The following is a 19,755-nucleotide window of genomic DNA, read 5'->3' as shown; positions in this document are numbered from 1 at the left end:
GTCAGACTCTAAACCTCAAGGCCCAACCCCCAATGACCAACTGCCTCCAGCTAGATTCCCAAAGGTTCCAGAGCTTCCCAAAACAGCTCCACCAGCTGGTAAAAATATGTTCAAACACAGGACCCTGCAGGGGACATTTCCCATTCAAACCACTGCACCTGGCTGCCCACTGGGGCAGCTCTACCATCTGGCTATTACATACAGTCACTGCAAGCATCCCATTTTCTCCAGAAGCACAGGCATGACATTATGTCATGATACACTGCTCCCAGGAGATACATCCAGCACACATCCACTGAGAACTCCCGGAGAAGGAATGGGCTGTGATTACACATACTATGTGAGGCTCTGCAAGTTAACATTCCTAAAAATTATGTGACCCACAACAAGATGCCCTGTCTCTGACACTACCAGGAAAGAACTATTGCTTTTCTCAGTGTCCACAATGTAAAAAAATTGCATTCAAGTGTATTTTGTCTAATATTAGTAAAGCCAGTTCAGCTGTTTGTGTGTGTGTGTGTGTGTGTGTGTGTGTGTGTGTGAGTGTATGCGAAAGCCAGAGGACAACCTGAGCTGTCATTCCTCAGGTGCCACCTACCTCAGCTTTAAATTTTTATTTTATTTTATTAATTTTATGTGTATGAGTGCTTTGCCTATATGTATGTAAGTCTACCATGTGCAAGCAGTACCCACAAAGGACAAAAGAGGGAGTTGAATCTCCTGGACCTGGAGTTATGGACCGTTGTTAACCTTGATGTACATGCTGGCACCCTAACCTGGGTCTTCTGCCAGTGCTATTAACTGCTGAGCCAATTAACCAGCAAATCTTGACAACTCTGTTTCTAAAATATATCCCAAATCCTCTCACTTCTCTGGCCCCTCTGCCATTGCCCTATTCCAAGCTACCATGATCAGTCACCTGGACTCATGCCATATCCTCCTTGTTAGTGTCCCTCTTTCTAGAATAATCTCCAGTCTATTCTGTAGCCACCAGGGAAAGAGAGTAGTGTTCTTAAAACATTAATCAAATTAAGAGACTGGAGTGATGGCTTATGGGTAAGAATGCTTTCTGCATAGGCAAGGGTCCCAAGTTTGAATCTCTAGCACCCTCATAAAAAGCCAGACACATGCATGCACCTGTAACCCCAGTGCCATGGGTGGTGGAGACAGGAGAATCTTTGGGGCTTGTTAGCTGTCAGTCTAGCACCAGGTTTAGTAGAAACACTGTCTAAGGGAATAAGACAGAGTGATAGAACAGGACACCTGACATCCTCCTCTGGCTCCAAGGCATATGGGTACATTCACTGGCCTACATATGTACACACACACACACACACCATACTTGTCTGTCTAACCTCTACACTTCTCATTTCACTTAGAGTAAGATCCAAGCTCAGACCTTGGACAATCCAGCCATGTTTCTTCTCCATTCAGTCCTATGCTCTGTGGCCGCTCCCTGGCTGTGCTGATGATCTGCTTGTCACCACTGTGGCAAGATTCCTGAGGACAGCCACTTTAAAGAATGGGAGACTTCTTTTAGCTCATGATTTCAGAGGGTTTGCTCCGTGGTTACCTGGACCCACTGCTGTGAGTCTGTGGTGAAGCAGGACAGTATATGGGAGCAAAATTGCTCACTTCATGGTGGTCAGGATGTGAGGGGGGCATCCAGGCCATGCCCCCCCGGAAACCTCCTTGGCTCTACCTCCTACTTTCCACCCTCTCCCAATAATGGCATCAAAATTTAGATATAGGGCCGGCAAAATGATTTCTCTCTCTCTCTCTCTCTCTCTCTCTCTCTCTCTCTGTTGCTGTAATAAAACACTGACCAAAACCAATTTGGGAAGGAAGAGGTCTATTTGGCTTACAGGTAACAGGGAAGTCAGGGAAGTCATCAAGGGAAGTCAGGTAGGATCTCAAGGGATGAACCTGGAGGCAGGAGCTGAAGCAGAGACCATGGAGGAATGCTGCTTATGGACTTATTTCTCCTTGCTCAGCTTTCTTTTTTACTTTAATTTTTTAAGGTAAAAAGTTTATTTTTATTTTATGTGTATGAGTGTTTTGCCTGCATGTGTCAGTGCACCATATGTGTGCAATGCCCATGGAGGCCAGAAGAGGCATCAGATCTCCTGGAACTGGAGTTGTGGCTAGTTGTTAGCCACTATGTGGATGCTGGGAATCAAACCTGGATCCTCTGCAAGAGCAGCCAGTGCTCTTAACTACTGAGCCATCTCTCCAGCTCCATCAGCTACCTTTCTTATACAGCTCAGGCTCACCTGTGGCATCACCACAGTGGGCTAGGCCCTCCCACATCAATCATCAATCAAGATAATCTCTCGCAGACATGTCCACAAGCAAGTCTGATGGAGAAAATTCCTCAGTCGAGGTTCCCTCTTCCCAGGTGACTCTACATTGTGTTAAACTGACAAAAGCTAACCAGGATACAGATACATACCACACACACACACACACACACACACACACACACACCTGCACATACACAGACATGCACACACATTGATAGAATGAACAGTAATACCTGTGCTCAATAGGATGATGTCATCTGTCTCCAAGACCCCTCCACATAGTACAAACTGGTGCTGGGCCCCCTGGGGTCTGTGAAGGACAGTAGCCTGTCTTCTCTTTGGCAGAGACCTGGTGCCAGGCTACCATTGTTTTAGCTGGGTTTTTATCACTTTCCAATTCATGAATCATTGATCATTTGCTACTGTTTCCATGGCAATCCTTAACCAACCAGAACATTCCATTATTTAGGATGCACTTTACTCCACCCTTATTAGAGAACCAGGTTTACTACTGAGGTGCTTTCCAGCCCTAAGCAAAGGTAAGTGTTTTGAGTCGAGGAACTGAGCTAATGGGTCTTCTTCATGTGGGGGACTAGAGATATAAGAAATTCACTAGACTGTTTAGATGACCGTGTGTGTTTGTGTGTGTGTCTATACTTGTGTTAGCCTCTGTGTGTCTGTGTGCATCTGTGTCTGTGTGTACATGTGTGATTCTGTGTGAACCTGTATCTATATGCACCTGTGTGTGAAAGTCAAAGATCAAACTCGGCTGTTACTCCTCCAGAGCTGCTTGCCTTATTTTTTATTTTTTTTAATTAATCAATTTATTTATTTTTGTCTGTTTGTTTTTGAAATAGGGTCTCCCTGTAGCCCCAGGTGGCCTGAAACTTGCTATTTAAACTGAGCTGGCCTTGAACTCACACAGATCCACCTGCCTCTACTTCCCAACTGCTAAGATGGTGTGCCACCATGCCCGGCCCTCCACCTTATTTTTTAAATAGAATACTTATTTATTCTTTGACAATTTCATACATGTATACAATGTATATTTTTTCTTTTCCTTTTTTTGGTTTTGTTTTATTTTTTGAGACAGGGTCTCACTATGTAGCCCTTGTTGGTCTGGAACTCAAGAGATCCACCTGCCCCTGCCTCCCAAGTGCCGGGATTAAAGGTGCGTGCCACCCTATCTAGCCTTATACAAGGTATCTTGATAATATTTACCTCCAACACCCCCTTTCCACTTCCCGCATTATCCTTAACACATCTTCTACCATTCTTCATTCTCTCTCTCTCTCTCTCTCTCTCTCTCTCTCTCTCTCTCTCTGTAACCCACTGACTCAAATTAATTATTGCTGTCTGCTGGAATATTGACTCATCTTACTGGGTTGATCTTGAGCAGGTCTTGTGCAGTAACCACAGCTGCTGTGAGTTCATGAGTGCATTAGCCACATCATGTCCAGAAGACAGTTTCACAGCTCTCCTCCCCACCTTTTTTTTTTGAGGTAAGTTCTCACAGTAGCCTGGAACTCTCTGATTAGGCTAGACTAGTTTGCCAGGGAGTGCCAGAGATCCACCTGTCTCTACCTCCCCAATGATGGGATCACAAGTGGGTCCCTCCGTGCCCATTTTTTTTAAATGTGTGGCCTGAGGATCGCATTCAGGTCCTTGCATTTGTGGGGCAAGTTCCTTACCACTGAGCCATTTCCTCAGCCCACATGGATGATTCTCTGCTTTTATGTCAGGTGGGTCAAATACATGACAGGAGAACCAGGAAGATAAGAACAGTTGGAGCCTCCTGTCTTTAGGGAAGGTCAGCAGGGAGGACTTTGAGCCCATGCTCTGGGTTTCCAGGCTCCCTCAGTTGTGGAAACAAAATTATCTGGCTGAGCGGGGGTTCCAAAGGAGACAGAGACAGATCAGCTCAGGAACTAGCCCATGCAGGAAATGAGCAACTCCCTAAGCCCCTGTGTGTGTGTGTGTGTGTGTGGGTGTGTGTGTGTGTGTGTGTAGGTCAGAGGTAACATCAAGTGCCTTCTTCTATCAATCTGTGCTTTATTTCTAATTTTATTTATTCATTTTATTTTTATTTACCTATTTATTTATTTGTCTATTTATATTTTATGTATATGAGTGTTTGCCTGCATGTGTGTCAATGCACTTGTGTCATGCAATGCCTTCAGAGGCCAGAAGAGGGCATCAGATCCCCTGGAACTGGAGTTAGAGATGGTTGGTTGTTAGCCGCCATGTGGGTGCTGGGATTCCAACCCAAGTCTTCTGCAAGAGCAGCCAATGCTCTTAACCTCTGAGCCATTTCTCAAGCCCCCATTCATTTTATTTTTAAAAAATATTTATCTTTGTGTGTATGTAAGAACAACAAGTGTATGCCTGGTGCCGAAAGAGGTCAGACTATAGCGTTGGATATCCTGGAATTGGAGTTAAGGACAGATGTTTCTTCTATGTAGATGCTGGGAACTGAACCCAGGTCCCCTGGAAGAGCAGTAAGTACCCTTAACCACTGTACCATCTCTCCAGCTCCTGGTTTATTTTTCATGTGTATGAGCGTTTTGCCTGCATGTAAGTGCACCATGTTGTGCAAAGCCCATGGAGGCCAGAAAAGGGTGTTGGCTCCCTTGGAACTGAAGTTATGCATGGTTGTTAGCCCACATGTGGCTGCTGGGAACTGAACTCGGGTCCTCTGCAAAAGCAGTCAGTACTCTTAACCTCTGAGCCATCTATCCAGCCCATCTACTTTACTTTTTGAGACAGAGTCTCTCACTAAAACTGGAGCACGATTGGCTAGGCTAGGTGGCCAGTGAGCTCCAGGAATCCTCCTGTCCCTGCCCTGACTAGTACTGGAGCTGTTAGGATCACACTTAACAGGGGTGCTGGATGCTGGATATCTGTTCAGGGATCCTCATGAACTTTATAGACTGAGCCATTTCCCCAGACCTGCCAGCACCTTTCCATGAGAGAGTTGCCTGACTGGCATTCGCACCATGAAAGGGATTCAAAATAAACTGCTCTCCACCTGCGTCAGCATGCTGTACTCCAAAAGGCCCTGGAGCAGGGCATTTGGCCTAATTTCATGTTCCACCTGACACTAGTGATGTTCAGTGTGCCAAATCACAATTCACAATGAAAACAGACTCCAGGTCCCTTGGTGACCCACTGGTCTTGGTTCTAGAAGTTACTGTTCCCACTGAGCCTCAGAATCAAGTACTTTAGGCATATGATATCAGGCGGCCCCAGGATTAGACTCCACTTCCATATTAATTGAAAAGAACATTCTCTTTGGGAAGGGGAGAAACTAAGTTATACTCTGCAGCTGACAAGAGAAGACGCAGAAATGGAAAGTGGTGGTGGTAGAGTTTACCACCATGCCAGCCAGGGCCAGGCGGGCACACAGAAGGGGGCCTGGGAGGATGTAGCAGCATCTGGCCTCACAGGGCCAAAGAAGGCAGAGGTGAGTGGGAGCAAGCAGGGGAAACAAGAGCCACAGGCTGCCTGTGGCTCTGAGCCAGCCTTTCACTGGCTATAGAATCCCAAAGTCCTGACTGAGGAAAACCTGAGCTGAGGATATAGCTTGCTTTACAAGCACAGGGATCTAAGTCTGATTCCCAGAACACTATCTCTCTCTCTCTCTCTCTCTCTCTGTGTGTGTGTGTGTGTGTGTGTGTGTGTGTGTGTGTGTGTGTGTGTGTTTGAAGCTTCCACCTGATTCCACACACACACACACACACACACACACACACACACACACACACACCAAGCATGGAGATGTGTTTGTAATCCCAGTGCTGGGGAGAGACAGGTGGATCTCTGGGACTCTCTGGCCAGCCAGCCTAGCCTACTTTGGGAGTTCCAGGCCAGTGAGATTCTGTCTCAAAATAAAATAGGGGGAGAGACTGGGGAGATGGCTCAGTGGGTCAAGCGCTTGCCATATAAGCGTGAGGACCCAAGTTCAGAATTCAGAACCCACATAAAGCCAGACACAATAGTGTATCTATGATCCAAACTCTCCTAAAGGTGGACGGCACCTGAGGAATGATAGCCAAGGTTCTTTGGCCTCCACTTACACACTTACACACATGTGCACCTGCACACACATACATACAGAAGACTCTAAGCTCACCTGCAAATAGATTGGCCTTTTCAAGGGGTTGTGAACTAGATTAAGTGAGACGTAGAGTGCCTGTATGGAGGAGGCTCTGGGCAGCCAGCAGATGGAACTGAGTCTCTTGGACAAGCTCAGCCTCAAGGTGGACAGACAGCATGCTGGTAACCATAGCTGGGTGTGGGAATGACTTAAGGACAAATGAGTTTTACCTAACCATGTAACCAAAAAGTTGATCTCATGTTCTGAGATCATCTAATACTATCTTAGCTTGTTTGTATCTTGGGCTTTGGGCTCTGTCTTGTAATCTAAACACATGACCTTAATCCCTCATGACCCTTCCTTGTACTTGACCCAGAATAATGTATCTGGGTATGTATGTTGTGGAAATAGCAAGCGCTGCAATATTCTTTGGAAGCAACAAGAATTATCCCATGTGTGATGCAAGCAGTGGGTGGGATTCTTTGTGGGTGTATATGCTGTCCTAGGTTCAACTGGGGTCAGAAGGGACATAATCTGCTAAGATAATTCTTTGTCTCAAATGATACTGGATGTATAGTTTCAATAGAGACCCTTGTTTCTGGGAGAAATCTGAAGGAACAGGTTCTCAGAAAGTTTGGTTCCCACTCTTGGTTGAAATGGATGCTAAGGATCAGGCTGATTTTATTTGGGCATCAATGTGGCATGGCACCACCACAGCCTAGTGTGGAGGAAGAGGGGCATGTACTGGGCCATGTATACCTCTGTAGGAATGACTTTCATAAAATGGGTAGGATCTGGACTTATGACTTAAAATTAACCTTGCAACCAATAAACTACAAACAAACTCACTGATCCATGTGCTCTTGTGTCCTGGGCACCTGACTTTGATTCCCCAGAACCTCAATTTGTTATTCCACCCAGATAGTGAATGAATGTGGGTGTGCTTGAGAATAGAAATCAAAGTAAAAACAATGAAGACAGGCTGCTTGGCATTGTATGAGATGTTTCAAGCCTAGGGATGAAAAGGCAAGATTGGTAACAGCGGATCCAGGCCTGGAGGTTCCCCAATTGAAGCTGGTGTAGTGGTTTCAAATAAAAGTATGGGTAAGGCCTGACTCAGCAACACAGTTCCAGGAGATATCTGAGGGAATGGGTGTCCTCAGAATTCAGCCCCCCCTCGTAACCAAAGAGTCAGGTTTATTCAGGCATAACTGTCATGTGGCAAGGTAATGCTGAATTCCTCCAAGCATCCTCAACATCTGTGTCCCTCAGATACAGGCGTTCTGTCCACTGGAGTCAGGTCTGGGTAAACCAAAGCTGCCACACATTTGCTACTCGTCCTCAGCCAACTGGGTCCGTGTGTGTGTGTGTGTGTGTGTGTGTGTGTGTGTGTAAATAAAGCTCAAAGCATCTTCCAGTGCACTTTAATCAAAACTCCATCATCACAAGAGGTCTTGTGGCATACAATGTCAGAATGTCATGATGGGTAACTCGGTCCTACAAATGGAACATCCATGGATCTGCACTTCAAACAGTTATGAAAAATAAAAAATATATTTATCACTTTAGAAATTTCCCCACGTAACACTTTCTCTTTAAAATAAATTATGATCTATGAAGCAGCCTGGAGTCACTAAGCAAGTAGCAGCCAAATGACACCTGTTTTCTCAGAAGTTCTGGAGGGAACACTTGATGGGGACCATCAGATGCTCACGGGAACCAAACTCACTCCTCAGCAGGCTGAGCATCAAAAGAATGGGAGACTTCAGATAGCTGTTCTTTTGTGGGGGAAAAAATAAATTCCCAAACCACACTGGATATTGTAAAAGCTGCAAATGAACTTTTGGCACCAGATGAGAAGAGGGACCTTTCAAAGCCAATCCAGTGATGATTCCGTTGAAGCGTGAGTCTGAGGGAGAGGGGGGCAGAGGGGAGGGGCCAGCTTTAGGGTACCCCCTCTGCTCTGGAGAAGGCGGAGCTTGTCTGAGCAGCTGGCTCCCCATGTGCTTCGACTCCCTCAGAGGATAGGAACAGAATTCACCGGATACAGGAGAGACACTTTTGCAGATGAGAGCCGCTGCTTTATAGCCTGCTCTGTGGCCAGTAAGGATGTACTCCACACAAAGGACACAGGCCACCCCAGTGAGATGGCTGTACAGCCATTAAAGGGGACAAACAGGAAGCACATGGGACATCAAAGATCCAGGAGGACAGGCAGGGCTGGGCGGCACTAGCATTTACAGGGGTCTGGAGAGGGGCTCACAGAATTGACCCTGGCAGGAAGTGGCTAAGGGCTCTTTCCAAGGGACTCTGGCACTGTTCCCCTCTCAAAACAACAAAATGGTGAGAAGGAACAAAATGAGCTCAAGACAGAGGTGGTCACACAGCCTGTCTTAGGGGTTTTCTGGGAATGGGCTCTGGCCTCCGTCTGTTCAGCCAGAGGTTTTACACAGTTGGAACTGGGGAGTAAGTGGCCCTGAACTCCCCACAGGGACAGCCTGATCCTGGCCTCTTGGACAGAGAGAAGGTGGCTACAAGTCCAGGAGTCGCTCCTCACACGTTTCCACAGGCCACTTGGAAGCCCCTCCGAACACGTCGACGTTGTTGTCCACCCATGGGATGATGTTGCCGGGCATGTTCGTGGAGCAGTTGGCGATGTTGATGATCTCCTGTGCCCGGAGGACACGGTCCCATATGTTGAACTGGCTAAGCTCTCCGACAAAGGCCTGTGTGGCATCAAACCTGCCTCCCACGGTGTCCTGGAAAATGGAAACAGGACATCTGAGTTGGGGCAGGTTCACAAGCAGACTGACCTTCTGTCTCTCCAGAGGCAGGAGGGAGGAGGGGTGACCATGGATTCTGCAAATCCTGGACCCCCAGGGCATGCCAGGCCTGGGAGATGGCTTTACTCAAACCACCCATTTTTGACAGGGGAAACTGAGGCAGAGGGGAAAGACACTTGCCTAAAATTAGGACTACTGCTTTGCCTCCTGACTCTCAGGCCCTTATGGGAGAAGGCACGGAGGAACAGATGGGAGTGGGTCAAGGATCAGACTCCAAGCCCCAGACTCATTCTCTGCCCAAGACCAGCTAGCTTCTTTGCTATACCTTACCTAGACAGTGATTTTGCAGGGGTCAGCCTCCAACTCTCTCTCTCTCCTTCACTGACTGCACAAACCAGTGATTTCCTGAGTGACCTTTGCTGGGTCCGGGGTTCAAGACCCTGAACAAATAACTCCTGGAATATTCTAGCTCCGGTATTATGTATCAGCCAAGGCCAAACACTGGGACTTGCAGGGACACCAGGACTTGCAGGGCACCAGCAGATGCCTTCCTACAGTCTCTACCCTATAAAGGAACTGGACCCTGAGTCACAGGATAACCCCTATGACTATCCCACAATGCTGTCAGATGCTATTTTAGCTTGTCCTGGGCCACACAGCCAGGGAGCTTACTCATGGACTGGCTGTTAGGCTGCAGTGAATGGGTCTGAGAGATGGATAACTGATTGATCAGCTTCCAGTGTGGCATCCCTGAGGGCACCCACCTGCTCCTGCCCCAGGATGAGCACACCACCCGGCTTGATGGGGTGCCAGGGCGCCAGGTTCTCCCCAGTGCCCAGCCTCTCTCCGTCCTGGAATGCTTCCCACATGCCATCCCGTGTTGTCCAGGTGACACAGATGTGGTGCCACTTGCCATCGCTGACAAACAGGGGCAGCTGTGCAACCTGTAGGTAGCAACGTGCAGGTGAGGTCACAACCCTGGTGTTCCCCAGGGAAGGGAAAGGAAGGCCATTTGGGAGTTTGGTCACTTTTCCTCCCATTGCCCAGGATTCCTTCTTTGCCCTGTGAATGATGCACCCTTCCACCCCCATCTGCCATATGTCTGAGACTTGGGGGTCTTAGCACACTGAACACCCTTAACTCTGGGCCTGGCTGCAGACAGACAGATTGTCCCATGCTGGCTTGAGCTCTCTGTGTAGAAACTGACAGGAATCTACATGTGGACCAGGCCTCCAAGCATGCATATGTGGGAGTACAGGGATGTGCACCTAGACCACACACAGAACTACAGGAAGGGCTCAGCAGTCTGTGAGCAACAAGGCTATGATTGCCCTGTTGTTACTGTTGGTCTCCTAGCAACTCGAAGCCTCTCCCAGGAATTAGATGTTTACAAGAGGTCTAAAGGAAGAAGAAAACAAGACTCTCAGGTACTATGGCATTATTTAGAACAATTAACCCCTGGCTCAGGAAAGCTGCCCCTGCTAGGAGCCTGGCAGGCCCACTCCACAGTACTTTCAACTTCCATTCCACAGTGCTTCCCAATTAAACAGACTCCACCCAGTGGCAGTTTGATGACAACCACAGACAGGCAGGGGGCCTCTCCCAACCCCACCTCAGTGGAGGCTAAGCACAATCCTCCTGCATCAGCTTCCCAAGTGTTGGGACTATGAGACAGTGCCGCCATGCTCAGCTAGATGGAAAGTTCTGAAATGGGGACTGAGTGGCAAGAGACACAAAACTGGTCACCAGGAGACCACACTCCCAATGAAAATGGGGCACTTGTTCTGGAAAGGCAGGACTATGGGAGCAGAGAAGGGACCCGCAGTGGGGTAGGACTGGGGATGCGGGTGGGGCAGGAGTTGACTACAAACGAGGGAATGTGCATGCAGGGGTGGGACTATTTTATATTTTTATTGTGGTGGTGACTACACAACTGTGTGCATTTGCCAAAACCAGCAAAAGCTGATGTCAGCTCCCCCTGTGAGCAAAGCCCTGCTTTCTTGCCCTCCCATTCCCTTCGGTGTCTGGATTTTCAACTGCCTTTTGTCCAGACTCAGCTTGGAGCTCCATCAATGCCTCCCCCATGCTGAGGAGGACCACCGCCATGTACCCACCCTGTGGGTGAAGCAGGGTGACCGGCCAGGATCTGCTCTGTGCGCTACATAACACCAGCCAAGTGCTGACTCCCTGTGGGTGTCCACTCCCTTGGACGCCGGGGTGAAAAGCAAGCAGGCCTCACCTTGTCATTGATGAGCAGCTCAATGGGATTGTTACCCCACTCTATCAGCACGATCTCATTGGCCTGGCCAGGCACAGCGTAGGAGAACGGGGTGCCGATGCCTGGAGAGGCACTGGACCGTAGCCACAGGCAGATGGTGAAGGCATACAGCTCGGGCAGTGTCTTCTTGATCTTGCCATACAGGTAGTTTGTGCGGAGGGGGAGGGACACTTTGAATGCATCTGGTGACTTGAATGCACTGTTGCCTGGGTGGAAAGAAGAGGGCCCATAGCACGCCAGCCTGACCTGAGGGTGTCTCACCTGGATCTGTCACTCAAACAGAGCCTAGTGCCCATCACACACCAGCCAGCTCCTGTTGAAAATGCTCAAATCCAGCAGTGCTAAGGATAGTCCCTGCCTTCTGCAAGCACACAATCTGGTGGGGAAGACAGACCAAAGCCAGTAGCAGGTAAAGAAGTCAGGGTAGGTAGCAATTTCCTCTAGGAGGAGATGGATGGAAGGAATGATGGGATAAAGAGCCATGAAAAGTCCATGACACAGGAAGACCTGTGGATGAGAATTCCAGGCAGAGGGACCAGTAAGGACAAGGCCTCAAGGATGACCCAGGAAGGTTGGAAGGAAAGGAATATTTTGTGAGCAATGAACCAGATACATGTTAGAGAAATTGTCTCTATCTTTTAGGACAGGGAAAGAGGACTCTTTTATATCTGTCTGTCTGTCTGTCAGTCCATCCATCTTTGAGTAAGAGCCTTGCTATGTAGCACAGGCTGATCTCGAACTCATGATCCTCTTGCCTGTCTTGCAAGTGCTGGGATTACAGATGTGTACCACCACAGCCTGTAGAAGAGGCTACTTTTGTTGTTATTTTGTTTTTGACAGGGTCTCACTATGTAGCCCTAGCTGGCCTGGAACTCATTATGTAGTCCAGGCTGGTCCCTAACTCATAGAGATTCACCTGTCTCTGCCTCTCAAGTACTGGGATTAAAGATGTGCATCACCACGCCTGGCCCAAAAAGAGGTTTCTTTAAATTTAAATGGAAAAACAAAACAAAACACCGCTGGTTCCTTCTGATGACTACTTCCTTGTCTCAGTCATACAAAACTGGAGGAAGGGGTAGAGAAATTGAATTTAATTTTCTTTTCCGTTAAATCAGAAAAGCCTCCCCCCTAGCTGAGCCCTGTTTCCTCTGATCTTTCCTTAGGTTTTTGGTCCCTCTTGTTTCTTCCATGAGGGCAGGCTTTGAAACCCATGGGACCTGGGTTTGGAGGGGGACTGTCTCATGGGCCTCAACGCTCCATCAATGCTTGGTAAGTAAGCCTGTACACTTGTTACACTTGGTAATGACCCCCGTGTTGTTGGGACACTACAACTTGACACAGCTTTTGCTCCTGATGGAACCTTCCTTTCTCAACAGAGGACTGTGTTTCTGGACTGTTTTCTGTAGTTTGGAACCAGGGCGAGACAGATACTCTATACACAAAGGTGCCCCTATCCTTAGGCTGGTACCTGGCCAGACCTTTATGGTAGTGGTGAGAACCCCTGCCCCAACTCAGGCTACCTCCACGTGCATGACATTTTCCAAGTGTTTGAAAACAAAGTCTTAACAGCCCCGTTGTATTACCTAAAGTTTGTAGGAAAATACTTCCTGCTGTAAGCTGTCATAGTGAAAGCTTTCCTTAGATTTGGGGACCAGATCCTGCTGGTGAAGGAGCCTCAACATCCTTCACTCATTCAAGAAGCACTTATTAAACACCCTTATTAAACACAGGGCCAGTCGGACAACCTTACTTCCTCATGATCCCCCAAAGCTGCTTTCTGTCAGAGTAAATGACATACACAAGAGTCCTGGGCCCACACCTTATGCACGGGCCAGCAGCAGAGCCCACAGGTACCTTTCTGGCCTCTCCAGTTAGTATGTGCTCATGCTTTTGTGATTGTGTAGTCTCCCTGATTCATCCTGACCCCTCAAAACAGGCTGTGGAACTGCGAGCACCTGTCCAGACCTGGTCATCTCGGGCATGTGAGGAGGCATGCCATAGTAAACGTAGGGGCTGGCCCCTCGTTATGCTAAAAGTAGAGAAGAGAACCAGACAACCTTTTGCAGGTGACTTATCCAAGGTCACACAGCTAATGAATGAACCAGCAGGGACCGGAAGTTCCTCTTTCTACTATATGTGGCCACTCACTGGTGCTTAATCGTCAAGTGGCAAATGGCCATGTTCTTAATGAAGGCATCATTATCTAATAAGGAGAGATGGCTTCTATGCTTGCAGGTGGGCAGGCTTGCCAATTTAATAAGACTCAGTGTCGGTAATATCGTTAGGTCGGTGACAACAGATAGGTTTAATTAGAGCAGGGAGAGCCGAGGGGCAGAGGAGGGGCCTGCTATCCTGAAAGCTGGTACCCTTTATTTGACTAAAACAGCTTGGAGGTTCAGAGGAAACTTAGTTAGAACCAATTAAGGAATTAAAAGGCCTGACCAATAAATCAGAAATTGCAGGTGGTGGACAAGCCTAAGGAGGGGGGCGGGCAGCCTGGGGCTTGAAGGGAGGAGGTGCTGGTCTTTTCAGTGCCAAGGCTGATTTCAACACTCAGCCGGCTGCGTCTGGCTAGCTGGCCCAAACTCTGAAGCCTTTACAAATGAACAGGACTTGAAACCAAGAGAAATGGGCATCCTGGGACATGGGTGCTGGGCAGGAGTCAACTGCTACCTGCTGGGCTCTGGAGAGCGTCAGGCCCAGCAGGGCCAGGCCCTCCATTTCCCCTCTGGGATCACCACCAACTGGCTCAGTTCTGCAGGGCCTTGTCTGTTCTTGCCACAGAAGCCTGTTGCCAGGCTTACAGAAGACTCAAGGCAGAACCCACAGCTGAGGGTCTGGCCCAGGACTGGTGCAGAATGATGACCCCAGGCCACAGACTCTCCACAGCCCTCCTAACTGGCTGAATGGCTGAGGTCTGCCTCCTCCAGGATCAGCTGGATGCACTAAAGAACCTGCTGGGTTTTGAACTCAGTGCACTTTGGGGGCTGGGTATTTACAGCCCTTCAACAGTGGGCACAAAGCCCACTGTAATTTCAGAAGTCCCCGGAAACAAATAGCTTAGCAGATGGTCATTTCCTTCAGGTCTCATTCCAGAACTGAGTGCAAGCACAAAGAAGAGTCTAGAGCTCCAGTGGTGGGGCTTGAAGGGTAGCAGTCTGCAGAAACTGAGCTGCTCCCCGGAACACTGCTCCCCTGTGGGCTTTCGATAAAAACTAAGGAGGGAGAGCCTGGGTACCAGAACCAGCTTGGCTGGGCTGAGTCTTGACTATTTCTTTCTGGCTCTGAACAGCCAGGTTGGAAACAGGGGGGAAAGCTATAGAGCAACAGGCCCCGAGTGCATATTACACTGACCTGGGGTCCAAGAACAGCGAGTGGAGATTCAGGATGATGGCACTGTTAGTTTCACCAGCAAGTGGCTCAGGCTTCTTTGGCAAATATCCCCAAAGGATACTTGTCTGGCTGGGAAGTGAGCATTTTCTTTAAATTGTTTTCACTTATTTATCTTTACTCTATGTGTATGAGTGCTTTGCCTGCATGTTTTTAAGTGCACCACACGTGTGCAAACCTACAGAGGCCAGAAGAGGGCGTTGGATCCTCTGGAATTGGAATTAAGGACAGCTGTTTGTAGCCATGTAGGTGCTGGGAACTGAACCCTAGTCCTCTGCGAGAGCAGCCAGTGCTCTTAACTGCTGAGTCCTCACTCTAGCCCCAGCAATGAGTATTTTCCTCATCTGTGAAATGAGTATCCCACAAACTTCCCAGGGTGAAGTGCTCAGCACACTGCCTGGCACTACTCCACTGTCTGCCTGAGACTTCTACTGACTTGTAAACAAGTTGGCCACGAGCCAAGCAATGCACAGATCCCACAGTCTCCTCTGGTTCTAGTTTCCCTTTTCAGTTTCTCTGAACTGCTCATGCCATGACCCTGGATGGCCCAACGCTGCAGCACTATGGTTGTGGTGGAGTAGATGCTGCCAGAATCTGTGTCAAGTGAGGGCTGGTGGTATGTGCCTGTAACCCCCATACTTGGGAGGCTGAGACAGGAAAATCACAGGTTGGAGGCCAGCTTGGTCTTCATAATAAGATGCTATGTAAAAGGGGAGGGGGCGAGATATCCTATCTTGTTAGCCCATCCCTCTCCATCTGGCCCTTCTTAGCCAGTGTCATCACAAAAGTCACTGAATACTTTGCTATTGATCAGTCCCCTATCAATCATGAAACAGTTATTAGAATTTGCATTGTCAGCTTAGGGCCTCTTAGACAAGTCTAACCCTATACCCTCTACCAGCAAAGCTACAATTCCACACCCAGACCTCCTGGAGATCTGAGGGTTGGGAATACAGTCTGAATTATCTAGGGCCCTTGATCCTTCCTTTTCTGTTTCTTGTTGGAGGATCTTACCCACCACAGTGTGTATAGGGAAGAGACAGAGACACAGAATCTGCTGTAAGGACTAAAAAGGGACTGAAATCCCCTCTGGTCAGAGGTCAGGCTCTTTATCTCAGCTAGTCCTTTGTTTTCCCACAATGGGGTTAGGGGCTAATTCCCATGACCATTGCCAAACGGTTTTAATCATTTACACAAACATCCAGAAACCAACTCGATGTTATGCCACAATCACTGCTGTCCATAAATGGAAAAACTGGGTCTGCCCACAAGTACTGAAATGCAGGCCACTCTTGAGCACACAGCACTTACCTCGCTCCAGCTCAGTCACCCTCTGCAGCAGTGCATTCAGGGTGCTCTCTGTCTTCTGCCGGTGAGCTGAGGTCTCATTGTGGAGCAGGGACTTCTCATCCTCCAGCTCAGCCACCTTGCGTAGCAACTGCCTCTCCAGCTCCCCTAGCCTCCGCTGGAGCACCTCCCGAAAGTCACTTGGCAGCCCGGCATTGGACACGTTTGTGCGGAGCTGGAGCTTTGGGTTGGAGAGGGAGAGCTATTCAGGCCAGTTGAACAGAAACTGTGGCAGGCAGCTCCAAGAACCCAACCACACAGTCAGAAGCTTCCCAAACAGCATTAAATGGTGCCAGTGGCTCAAAAGGGAACATTTTACTGTTTCTGCTGCTTCTTTTTGTTTTTTTGGTAAGGAAAGGCTTTCAAGTCAGACAAAAATTACTTTGCTGTGATATTTGAAACTTGTGACTCTCACTTCTCCCCCCAAGCTGCTTTCCTTTTCTTACTAAACAGTCTACATTTTAACTGACATCTGTAATTCCATGTCACAGAATACCCAAAACACAGAAAAATTTTTTAACAGTTAATAAATACTCAAAGCTGGTCAACCTTCATGTAGAAGAGTCCCCAAGTTCCAAAATGGCACAAAGTTAAATCTGCTGGCAAAGACAGACCTGGAAAATGACAGGCATAATCAGAAATCTTTAATGCCGCATTCAAATGTTCATTTCCCATTTCTCTTACTCTGCCATCATGCAGACTTGGGAGGCAGTTTGCCACCGCCTCAGCCACGAGCCCTTGGCAAGCTCCTTTTTCTCTTTTTATGTCCAAATACTCCGAATTATAAACTGGGAAATGGAACCTATCTTGTGTCATGCACTATTACAGGGTTAAACATTAAATAATATGCCTGAGTCACATTTAGAACTCAAGAAGTGTTAGCTCTTAGTAATCCTAATGACTCATGGGATCTACAGATGCTGGAATACTGTATTTAGCCATTATGCCAAAAACAACCCTCCGATAATTTAGCAATAATTAACACCTGTAATCAACCTCGGTTTTTGCTAATAGGTATTTTGATAAAACGCTCTGAACAGAAACGTCCACACTTCTTAAACAGGGTGGGAAGTAATGATGAAAATGAATTGAAGATTTCTCTCCCAAAGTTCCAAACTGCACACAAGAGATGAGAGCGGGATCAAGTCCTTTCTCCTAAAGTCATCACGCGAAGGGCACCTTAAAAAAACGGTCTGAGTCCCTGATCAGAGGCGTCTTTGAAGTTAACAGATGCGCACTCTGGAGATCACTGGATTCCCCCCCCCACCCCGCTCTCCCGCAGATCCATCAACCCCAGTCCCCCCTCACCACGACCCAATCTGTAAAGACACCAGATGCCCAGGGTCAGCTGATCTCCCGCCACTGTCTCTGATCCCCTGGGCACAGCCATCTCCAGGGTGTCCTGCCTCGGATTGCGGAGATTTGCAAGGAGACAAGGGGGGCGGGGGGGAGCTCCCCGGAAACTGCCCGCCAGGCTGATCTCGTTTGGGTTCATTAACCCCAAATCTCAAGTTCACCGGGAGTCTAGCCGGAAAGTCCCAGCGCACTAGGGGATCGAGATGGAGGTGGGGATTTAACCTTTCCCTTCGAACAAGGAGACCCAGGTCCAGACACGATCGAGACTCGCAACCCTTTGCACCCCCAAACTCAGCTCACCGCACGCCCTGCCATCCCGGCCACCCACTTCTCCCGCATCCCTTGGCCCACGACCCCGGGGACCGCCCGCCACCCACTACATCGCCCAGCGCGCAGCTACCTCGAGGCTCTCCAAGCGGTCCTTGAGGGTCTGTAGCGAGCGGCCGAGCTGCTCCACCACCTGGCCGGGGTCCCGCGGCAGGTCTCCCATGGTGTCCTTGCCGCCGGCACCGCGAGCTTTGCCGGCCGCCAGCCCCTCGCAACGCGCCAGCTTGCCCGTGAGCTCGCGGATAGCCTCGCGCTGCACGCCCAGCGTCTCCTTCTGCTGCACGACGGTCTCGCGCAGCTGCAGCACCGCGGCCCGCAGCTCCTCCTCGGGACTCAGCGCGCCGCCCTGCATGGGCATCGCGGGCAGCGGGCAGCCGGCATGCACCGCCTCCGGGGGCAGCGCGGTGCACACGAAGCGACTGCCGGGCACCGGGCTGTCCTGGGCTCCCGCCGCCACGGCGAGCGCCAGGCCGGCCGTCAGCAGCGCCAGCATCTCGTGGACCGCCGCGTTCACCTCAGCATGGGCAGTTGGGTTGCCGTCGGGGCGCGCCCAACGAGGCGCCTTCGCGGCTGGCTACGTCGGTCCGAGCGCGGCGCTAGAGGGAACCGCGTGGACCGCGGAAAAGGAGAAAGAAGCGCCGCCTGCCGTCGCAGAACCGCATTCTCCGCTGCGCGCGGCGTTCTGGCCCCAGCTCAGCCCGCGCGCCCTTTCTTAAGCTTGGGGGGGCGGTGCTTCAGGCGCGTGGGGCGCGCTCTGAGAGATATCATTGGTCCGTCCGAGTGCGCGTCACGCGGAGGGCGGGGCGGGGGCGCTTCTGGTCCAGCGCTAGGCAGCAGAGCTCCAGCGTGGGCTCCATGCCCGAGGTGCGAGTGCGGGGTTCCCCGGGCTCCTCAGAAAAAGAACACTGCGGTTCAGAACTGTCATGGAAAGCGTCAGCGGGCCCCGCTCAGGCGCCGCTCGGGCGCACCGAAGGACGTGGGGCTCTCGGGCTGAGAAGCCCGGGGACACCGTGCAGCCCACGGTGAGGTGATGGCGGGGCTTATGGTGAGGCCTGAGATGCCCTGACAGGGATAACCACGCCCCCAAGGGGTTCCCTCGGCAGGACTCGAACCCCGGTCCTCGACGCGAGCCCCCCCCCCTCGCTACCAGCATGGGTTTCCTCTCTCTGGGCAGGAGGAGCTGCTTCCGTGTTCCAGGCCCCTCCCCAGAGAACTCGGAAAATTCTCAAGCCAGGGAGGACCAAGAGCATCCTGGATGCTGCCGGGAAGAAGGGAACCCAGCACAGATGACCAGGAGGCTGTGGTCATGAGGTCACTTGAGTGTTCCTGTGTAGGGACAGCGACATCCCTGTAGATGATGACCTTATTTATTCAGCATGGTCTGAGTTTGATGAGAACATCCAACCTGACTCCTCATGATGGGGCCATGTTGTAAATTTGTAAATAGGAGAGCCCACCAAGTCCACTTCACAATTTGAGACCACTGTCATCAGAAGCATGGAGAGAACACATAATACTCACACCCAGAAACCCCCAAAAGGTGGTGGGGGAGCAAATCTATTTCAAAATCTTATCTATGGCTTATGAGTTTGGAGCAATTTTGATGCACAGCCCCAAACTGAGCTGGTTGACTGAATTAAAAAATGAAAATCCTTTTTTCCTACCTTTTTAAAAGAAATCCTGTTGCAAGGTCATTAATCACATTATCCATTGTACCAGAAACAAATGGATTTGTCACTTGTGCGCAGAGGCTGAGGTTGATTCTGAAAACAAATTGTATCAAAATAAATGAAATTATTATGATAATATAAAATAGACTGCAGTGATTAATCTCTAGAAACCAAATTCTGACCTGTTTTGCACTTCAAACAGTAG

The 19,755-nt window shown here is 49.5% G+C and overlaps 1 protein-coding gene across 1 annotated transcript; it reads right to left on the bottom strand.

The window, feature by feature from the left end:
- Positions 1-7,811: 7,811 nt before the first annotated feature.
- On the bottom strand, positions 7,812-18,577 carry Nptx2 (neuronal pentraxin 2). The gene is made up of 5 exons (XM_008824026.3): positions 17,954-18,577; positions 16,162-16,378; positions 11,422-11,666; positions 9,947-10,126; positions 7,812-9,158 (listed from the first exon to the last, which is right to left on the bottom strand). Exons 1-5 carry the CDS (start codon positions 18,371-18,373, stop codon positions 8,931-8,933), a joined length of 1,290 nt encoding a protein of 429 aa, XP_008822248.1. The 5' UTR covers positions 18,374-18,577; the 3' UTR covers positions 7,812-8,930.
- Positions 18,578-19,755: the final 1,178 nt, after the last annotated feature.

Source organism: Nannospalax galili, unplaced genomic scaffold, assembly GCF_000622305.1.
Source record: "Nannospalax galili isolate Female #2095 unplaced genomic scaffold, S.galili_v1.0 scaffold809, whole genome shotgun sequence".
In the NCBI taxonomy this organism is placed as follows: domain Eukaryota; kingdom Metazoa; phylum Chordata; class Mammalia; order Rodentia; family Spalacidae; genus Nannospalax; species Nannospalax galili.
Note: the sequence above shows the minus strand (reverse complement) of the source record. Positions and strands in the feature narration are given on the sequence as shown.